General features: G+C 41.9%; 1 protein-coding gene across 1 annotated transcript; it reads right to left on the reverse strand.

Annotated features, from left to right (window-relative positions):
* Nucleotides 1-2,515: 2,515 nt before the first annotated feature.
* Nucleotides 2,516-5,986, reverse strand: LOC148138236 (putative G protein-coupled receptor 139). The gene is made up of 2 exons (XM_087981816.1): nucleotides 5,917-5,986; nucleotides 2,516-3,417 (listed from the first exon to the last, which is right to left on the reverse strand). The coding sequence occupies exons 1-2, from the start codon at nucleotides 5,984-5,986 to the stop codon at nucleotides 2,516-2,518; spliced, it is 972 nt and encodes a 323-aa protein (XP_087837942.1).
* Nucleotides 5,987-9,493: the final 3,507 nt, after the last annotated feature.

Consider the following 9,493-nt stretch of genomic DNA (forward strand, 5'->3'; position numbering starts at 1 on the left):
GCGTAAGCTGACTCTTTCGACTTCGTAACAAAATCATCCATAGTGAGATTTGAACCCTTGCTCCACAGGTGAAATGCTTGTGATTGGGGATTGCTCATTAGCATTACATTTTCAATGCTTCCGTTTACTTGCTCCCTCAATGCTCGTCCCTCAATTCTCACGAAAGGAAATATTCCCATAAAACCCTATCTCACTATACATGTGAGTCTAGACGGACATCAGACTGGTTTATTCTTGATAGGGTATTGCAATTGCATTGTAGATCAATCAGATTTTGACATTCTTCTAGTGGCATGGATTAAGAACATCGAAAACATGACCAGAAATTGATGTAAATATCAAATTTCATTAAGGCACAATCAACAGTGTTGTCCCGTTGAAAATCTGGTTTATTAACATAAGGAGGTTTGTGCTAAGGTTCGGACTTCATTTTCCGTTGACTGATTTTGTCACTGACGTTCTTGCTGATTCACAGCACGCGTCCAATGTCCCAGATTTCCCAGTTGCCCTTGGTGGGCGTCTCCTTTAAAATAGTAATTACGAACTCAGCTGACGAGGCAGCAGACGGTGGGGGAGGGGTTCCCCTTCAAGAACAGTACATCAAGTCCGTATCCTCTTAAGGGTCAGATCATCAGGGCAGACGGGAGGAAAGGAAATACCCACTGAATCGTCGTGTGGAATGTCCAGAACATGCATTGTAATCAGTTGCCAAGGCCAATCTGTCTGCCCCTTCCAAACTCATGCTTGCTGTATCTCAGAAGTGCAAGGCCAACATGTGAAGAAAGAAAAAGACGGGTTCCTCTGAGCTACGTACCATCTTAACTGGACCTGTGTCGTTGTTTCGTTATCAGCCTGGATCAATATTTAGAAATGTCCCTTCCATTCTCTACAATGAGTGAAAATGCAGCGGTAGTTCGCTTTAAATGAATGCCCGCTCGCCCAGGAGGCATTACAAAAGTTAATATTTTGACAAAAAAATTTCAAAATGCCCAGATGACCTTCTCTTCTCAATCCACGTTGACAATAAGCATGAATCAAGTTTTAGTTCTGAAACAAAAAATCCTTTTCTTTAAAAAAATTCAAAAAGAGATTCACGCTGCAAGCTATAGTTGTGAACGTTGGCGTTCACCTCTGCCAGGTAAAATACCAATCCCCTTAATAAGGCCATATCCCACCATCATCACAATTTACACGTACAGCCAAAAAATGAGTGTTTGGAGAGACGGAAAGTTTTGTAACGCATTCCACCGAGTCAAGTTCTTCAGCAGTCCCGTTCAAGGTCAATATTTCATTGGTTAAACGTCACAGCGTACTGGAGCTGGTAAGCGAAAATAATATAACTTTCTACAGGCTTCGTTTCTTTCTTAAACTGCAGAGAAAGGGAATCTTCTGCCTTTTGGGATGTCCAATGTCTTCAGGCATGACTGGCCACTCGTTCACTAATTATTTAACTGCCTGATGTGGAGCTATCCAATGGTCGCAACTTGTCTGCAATGTCGTGCTGTCAGTGCGGTAATAAACAGTAGTGTAAACAGTGTCACAATGAGTACCACGTAACCTGCCTTGAAACGTGCAAGAGAACTTGTGCTTCTGTCTTTTAAAGCTAAACAGTTATTTTCCTAATTCAGTCCACAACGAGTAAATAAAGCACTGAACAAAGAAAGGATGCAGTCTTTACAAATGTCTGTGACTCCTCCATTGATTAATAATTCTTAAAACTTCATCACGTCCGGGTACTCATTGCCCTGCTTTCCTCCAGTTTATTGCATTCCAGTTTTTAAATTCTGCCCTGTTTCTTCCTATATGCCCCTCTCCCCCACTCTTCTTATATTTTTGTTCACATTGGAGATTTACATGTCACAATTTGTCTGACGTATTTTTGTTTCTGTCTTTCTCTTCATAACTCCTTCTTGCCTGACTTCAACTCCAATGTTGTGTGCGTGTCTGTGTGGTTGAGTTTGCTTGTATGTGTACGAGAGAGAGAGATTAAGGGCGAGAGAAGTCCTTTCCTATATCTGTGTGCATGTATTTTTGTGTGAGATAGAAAGTGAGAGAGTTTATGTGTCTATGAGTAGATTTATGTTTTGGTGTGTGTGTGTGTGTGTGTGTGTGCCTATCTTTACGCGTGCTATCATAACTCTGTGTATTTACTCTTTGCCTTTCTTCTGAATACCTACCGTGACGTTTCTTGTCTAACAACTTGAATCAGAAGCCGAATCATAACTGTAGTATCGAGCCGAATTTGAAGTGTAGTGTACCTTTGAGAGGCTTTTTGTCTGAAGTGAACAGAGTGTCTTTAGTCTCAATTGAAGACATTTATCAATAAATCACTTTCATATCCGAGTGTAGCAGTTTTGTACGAAACGTCAAGTTTATAACCACTACTGAGTCCTGCATTACCAATCTAATATGATTGTCCTTTGAAGTATTTCAGGAAAGCGACAGAAAATTGAAGAAGTGTATAGAATTTCGGAAGAGTATGGATCGAGTTTTACTTGAAAATGTTCATTTCATTCTATGATTTAATTAATTTCACAATAATTGCAAGTGGATACTTAATTGCATTTTTCAGCTCCTCTCTAAATTTACCCTGGGTTAGGACATAAATGCATGTATTTGTACATGAACTGAGAAGTTGCAGCATATTTGCAGCAGCTTCTGTGAAAGAAAGTGGATCTGTGGCTGAGTAAATGTATCGTTTCGTAATTCGCTGGTAGATGTGAAATACGACCTGAGTCACCCATAACAACAAAAAACTGCCAGATATACTGAAGAGTAGTATGATGGATTTCCTTCGATTCTTTACCGCTGGGTCGTTTTGGTGCGTCCCATTTTGGAAACCTCGGATTCTCCTGCGGATTCGACTGGATGCCAGTATTCGTCTGACGGTCAGGATATTGAGAAACAAAATCAGAAAGAATGGGAGGCATGATGTCAAAATGACATAGAAGAGGACAAACGCTGTCCATCCAGTAGAAGTATAGAAGCTCTTTTTGGTAACACAATACCAAGGGACATCATTAATTACAGACTCGGGTTCAAACCTGAAATACCACGGGACACTACCAAAGCATCCCAATGCACTTATTGCCCCCAGAACCAGATTTGCCATTTTCACTGTGCAATGAGTTTCTTTTAACTGCTCACAACAGATCGCCACAAAACGATCAAACGTGAATGCAACTGTGAACCATACAGAAATTTCAGTAGATGCAGAAATCATGACAGCAATCAGACTGCACACGGGAGTATAGGAGAGGAATGAATCCACGAAATAAATTTGACCAAACCACTTTAAGACTGGTTCAGAGATGACGACCAGAAGATCAGCCACTGCCATTCCCAAAAGATATCGAGTGATACACTTGGAGAGACAACACCTGCCTCGGAACAGGATGATGATAGCAACAATATTAACTGGAAAACGAGAAACACAGACGAGTTTAATTATGGAATAAACTTTGGATCAACTCAGCATTTCAACAATATCAGGGGTGAAATTGTAAATTTTAGACAGAAAATATATAGAATTGTTATTATTTCTATTATATTGTGAAAGAAATCTAATAAATAAATGAACAGACGTGTTGGATATTCTTTTCAAGTTCTTAGAGAAACAACACTTTCCACAGTTAAGGGATTTATGGTTAAATATTCTTCAGGGGTAAGTCTCGTTTTAATATTAAACCAGTGGCTTTGAAGATGTTCAGAAGAAATGAGTTACAAATAAGAAGCATGAAGATTTTATGAAGTTAAAAATCACACAACACCAGGTTATAGCCCAGCAGGTTTAATTGGAAGCACACTAGCTTTCGGAACGACGCTCCTTCCTTGATAGTAGCCCTCCACTATCACCTGATGAAGGAGCGTAGTTCCGAAAGCTAGTGTGCTTCCAATTAAACCTGTTGGGCTATAACCTGGTGTTGTGTGATTTTTAACTTTGTACACCCCAGTCCAACACCGGCATCTCCAAATCATGAAGATTTTATGTCACCTTCAATGCATCCATTGGAATTTTCATGAAAGGACAATAGAAAAGGACAACTTTTGGGCAAAATCCATAGTGTCAAATTGAGTGTGAGCTTTGACGGCGGATCAGGAGTGAGAGAATAACACGAAAATGTTGGAGCTGGACGTAATTCAGGGTAAGATAAGTTGGGAACCGAGAAAATGTATGCAGCAGATCATTGAGTACAATGAATGAGGAAACTAGGATTCACTAATAAGGCATAATATAAGCATTAACTGTTGGCATTCGATGGAAGTAGCATCACTGAATCTCAAAGTCTAATAACCAAGTGTCTGTACTAGCTGTGTTGCTATCAACAAGATGTACTGCAGAAATTCACCAATGATCCTCAGTTACCACCTTATAAACCAAAGGGCAACAGATGCATAGGCAAATCAAAATCTGCAGATCTAAGTCACTCCCCACTCTGAGTTAGACATATAACAGCTATTCTCTCAGTGTTCCCGAGTCAAACTCCTAGAATTACCTCCCAAAAGACAATGTTGTTCATCTATTGCACATAGACCGCAGCAGTTTAAGGAGGCAACTTATCATAACCTTCTCATAGAGGCAACCAGGGACGGAAAATAAATGCTGACCCAGCTAGTGACATGCATGTCTCACCAATGACCGTAAATTAGTTGAAGCCGTCAATTCAGCTTTAGACTCGACATTGTGTTAGCCTCTTTTTTTGCTGAGATTCATGTTGGAACCAGATTGCAACACTAAGTATAATCAATTAATATGCTGTGCGCTAGATTTGACGAAAACACCATTAAACATTTCTTATATAAACACTATCAAAATGCATTTCAAAAGTGAATTTCACTTCTATACCCGGCTGCCAAGGAGATAGAAGTGTGCATGTCTCATTGTTGATGCAATTGTATTTGCTCTTTTACTTAATTCTCAGAATTGCAAAGCACTGATTGCATACCGTCTTCCGAGTAACCAATTCACGTCTGAGGGACTCAATGTATTTTGAAAGGAACAGATATGGGATACTTATCTCGATGAGCCGACAGGTAGTGTTTGAGAGCATGGAACTAACGCTGAAACCTTGTCAAACATTGGTTGGAACACAGCTGAAGCATGGTGCGCAGTTCTGTAATCCACATTAGAAGAAGGATATGATTACTTTGGAAATGGTACATACGTGATTTGCCAGGTTATTGCTTAGACTGTAAAATTTAATTCTGAATCAAAATTGCATTTGAGCAGTGGAAATTGAAGCATTACATGACTGGCCATAATTGCCGGGGTTGCAACTGAAGTATTCTGTGCAGTTCTGATCTCCATATTGCAGGAAGAATGCATGGTCATGGAGACAGTGCAAATATAACCTGCCAGCATATTGCCAGGGATGGAACATTGCAGCTACGGGAACAAATTGCAGATGCTGTTTTTGATTTCCATCAAACAGAAAAGGCTGGCAGATGAGCTACATGAAATTGTGTGAGATAGAGTCAGAGTGGAAAGGAAGAACCTGCTTCCCGCAGCGAAGAGTTCAACATCGAACCGTTAAAGACTCAGGTTAAGTGGCAGACTGATAAGGCGAGACATGAAGAAAAGCTTTCATACGCAGACGGTTTTGCGTGTCGGGAATTTACTGCCTGAGCTGGTTATGCGTACCTCCACAACATTCTAATTTAATTTGTCTCCATCTTCAGATTGCAGCCGAATGTGGGTTACAACCAACATTGAAATTGTTTCAAGAAAGCCTCATTTTTAACTCTTCAGAAGAGGAAAGTTGAGGCATTTCTTTGAAAAGAAAATAAAGCATACAGCACTCAGGCGCAAGACATTACAAGTAGCTGTATAAAACAAATTCGGCAGAACATTATTGTCATAAACAGAAGCACTCTCCCCGTAGCTTCACTTCAGTAACAACGGATGTCATGTCTTACCAAAAACTCCGAAAATAGCTAGAAACGGATAGTAAATACGTTCTATCAGAAAGATGAGTGAAAAATCCATTGCTGAGCGGCGGAGTTACTTCTGCTTCTCTGTATCACACGTTCTGTTTAAAGTACTGCACAATCACAATGTATAACAAGACGCTGAAAGGGTGAATATTGTTAGAAGAGCGTGTGGCAAGGTGATACATGCATGAACTAGTCAAGTGTCCTGAGGCAAAAGCTAGGCTGAGAAACCTGTGTTTATACCTGTAAATGAAGCCTGAGTGAAGCATTGGGAAATTATCCAGAGACATAGTTGAACTCCTGATAACAGCTGTTAGTTGAAATCACTAATTGAAGTTCGGAGAGTAAAAAACACAATGCATCATCAGCTTTGAATTTGATTTCAATCACATACGGATTGAGACATTTGACACTCACTACACTTCTGCAATGCCAGATGTACAGTTAAAATGCCATGAGCTGCAAAACTGGAACTGCTAGAAAATAGTATTCGATTGTTTTTCAGCTGGCACTGGCTCGATGGGATGAATGGCCTTTTACTCTGCAGCAGCCCTCTCTGACTTTATAAATCAAACACATCATTAGATTTTAAAAAAAATATAAGGCCACTCGCAGAAAAAAAAACATTAAAACAATGAAATATAAGGTGGTGATTGATATTATGTTTTCAAAAAAATAGTATTGATTATGGCCAATCCTGTTGATGAATTGCTATGTGACACTTTTGCATTACTTTTCAGATTGCATTAATAAACAACATCAAGTTGATATCATCATATTCAATAGTATGACCAAGACTCCTTCAACAGCCAACTCGTGTCCACTTCCACCTCGAAGAACAAGTGTAGCAGATGCATGAATGCACCATGCCTGCAAATTCGCCTCCAAGCTGCTCACCATCTTGGAATTCACTGCCCATCCCCACTGCGGGTCGTCCGACAGCAGATGGACTGTGGAGGTTCAACAATATAGATCACCAACACCTGCTTTACGGGAGAAATTGGGGCAGGCAATAAATGCTGTGCCCAGACAGTTACACCTATGTCCCACGAGTAAATTTGAAAAGGAAATGTTCCTAGACGTTGCCTTTTATCGAGCAGTGTGGAAGCCTTGAGTATTTATTTTCAGGCTGGTTCGAGACAGCCTCTGAATTCCAGTTGTTTTTCGCCATGTTTGATTCAAGGCTGTGGGGAGGCCTGTAGATAAGTTGCATTGCAGAAGTAAACTCTGTCACCACCCGGGCAATTCCTTCTTCTTTGATATTTCAGTAAATGGTTAGCACAGTTGCGTCACAGTGCCAGAAATATTGGTTCGATTCCAGCCTTACCCGACTCTCTTTGTGTACTTTGTCGAACAGTGTGTTACTGGAAAAGAACAACCGATCATTCAGCATTCGAGGAGCAGGAGAATCGACTGTTCGAGCATACACCCTTCATCGGGAATGAGGGGGTGACCCAAGGACATTGAGAGATAAGTGGGAGGGGGTGGGGCTAGAGGGAAGGTGTTGTGGTCCTGTTCACTGAGCTGGGAATTGGTGTTGCAGACGTTTCGTCCCCTGTCTAGGTGACATCCTCAGTGCTTGGGAGCCTCCTGTGAAGCGCTTCTGTGATGTTTCCTCCGGCATTTATAGTGGTCTGTCTCTGCCACTTCCGGTTGTCAGTTCCAGCTGTCCGCTGCAGTGGCCGGTATATAGAGGGAAGGTACCTGAGAATATGATAGGTGGATGAAGTTAAGGGTAAAGGCGTTAGATTAGCGAGAAAGGTCAAACAGAGAGGTGGGAAGGAAGATGGACAAGTAGGATAGGACAGAAGGGGGTGACGAATTGGAAGATTGATTCTGGGGAAAATAGGGAAGAGGGGTTGTGAGGAAACTTGTAAAATGCACACTGATCCTATGTGGTTGGAGAGCGCCAAGGCAGAGATGAGGCTTTCTTCCTCGAGGCGACGGCCAGTGTGCTTTTGGAGGTGATGGAGGCCCAAGACCTATATGTCCTTGGCTGAATGTGTGCAGTGTTAAAGTTTTCGGCCATAGGGCAGTGGGGTTGTTCCATGCGCGAGTCCCAGAGATGTTATCTGAAGTGATTTGCAAATAGGCGTCCTGTTTGCCCAGTGTAGAGGAGACCACATCGTCAACAATAGATGCGTGTTGAAATGGTAGACACCGTTCTGGCGTCAAATGGAGGGAAGGGTGGAGGTGTGTGCACAGGTTTTGCAATTCCGATGGCGGCTTGGAAAGGTGTCAGGAGGGGTGTGTGGGTTAGTGAAGCACGTGTACCTCACAAGGGATTAACGGATGCAATGGACTTTACAGAACGCAGATAGGGATGAGGTATATATCCCTAGTGGTGGGGCCTGTTTGTAGTTGAAGGAGGATAATGCGATGTATCCGATGGTGGGGTGACAGGTGAGAACCGGGGGTATCTGTTCTTATTGTGGTTGAAGAGGTAGGGTTCGAGGGCAGAGGTCTGGGAAGTTGATGACATGCATGATAGAGCGTTATCGACCACGTGGGAGGGAAAATTGTGGTCTTCAAAGATGGAAGCCATGCAATGTGTTCTGTGATGGTATTGGTCCTCCTGGGAGCAGTCATGTTATTGGGTGTTTTCTTTCGATCTCACAATATAAGCTGAGAGATGGAAGCATAGAGTCGCCAGCAAATCTTGAGAATGTGCAGGTGTAAATGGGCTGTTGTTATGGGTAACTTCAACTTCTCCAATATTGATTGAAACCTCCTATGTGCAGATTGTTTAGTTGTCTTGTTGCCCAGGAGTGATCCCTGACTCAATATGCAGTTTGGCCGACTATGGGGGAGGCAATATTGGATTTAGTGCTCATCAACGAGGCAGTTTAGGTCTCCGATCTCGGTGGGAGACAATTTCGGTGGCAGTGACCACAACTGCCTCACCTTTACTAAAGCCATGGAGATGGAGAGGAACAGGCAGAATGGAAAAGTATTTTATTGGGGAAAGATAGTTATGCTACAATTAATCGGGAGCTTTGGAGTAGAAATTGGGAGCAATTGTTCTACGGGAAAGGCCTAACAGAAATGTAGACGCTGCTGAAGGAGCACTTCTTGCCAATGTTGGATAAGTTTTTACACTGAGGCAGTGAAGGAATATTAAAGTGAAGGAGCATTAGATGACAGGAGAAGAGGAGCTTCTCGGAAAAGAAGGAAGCTTACTTAAGGTTGAGGAGCCAAAGATCTGGCACAATTTCACTGGATTGCAGCGTAGTTTGGAAAGAAATGAAATGTACTGAGGAAAGCGAGGAGGGGAGCATAAAAAAGGCTTGGCGGGAAGTATTGGGGAAAACTCAAAGGTGTTATACACGTACATGCCGTCAGTCACAAGAGTTAGGCAAGGTTCTACATGAGCTTTTTTCTAGAGGGAGAGACCTTTTGATCGAACAACGTGGACCATTTTAACGGACTTGAACAGATTTACATTAAGAAAGTGGATGTGCTGGAAATTCTGAGAGACATCAAGATAGATAATTCCCCAAGATAGAATCAGATATATCCAAGGGTATTATGGGAAGTGAGGAGTGAGAATATTACGCCTCTG

Source organism: Chiloscyllium plagiosum, unplaced genomic scaffold (genome assembly GCF_037043375.1).
Source record: "Chiloscyllium plagiosum isolate Xiang-an unplaced genomic scaffold, Cpla_swu_hap1 HiC_scaffold_41, whole genome shotgun sequence".
Taxonomy (NCBI): Eukaryota; Metazoa; Chordata; class Chondrichthyes; order Orectolobiformes; family Hemiscylliidae; genus Chiloscyllium; species Chiloscyllium plagiosum.

Excerpts from the sequence above, each read along its gene's own strand:
- LOC148138236 (XM_087981816.1), bottom strand. The coding sequence starts at position 5,986 with ATGGATTTTTCACTCATCTTTCTGATAGAACGTATTTACTATCCGTTT. Across the intron at positions 3,418-5,916 it reads AGCTATTTTCGGAGTTTTTG|TTAATATTGTTGCTATCATC; the intron begins GTAAGACATGAC and ends CTCGTTTTCCAG.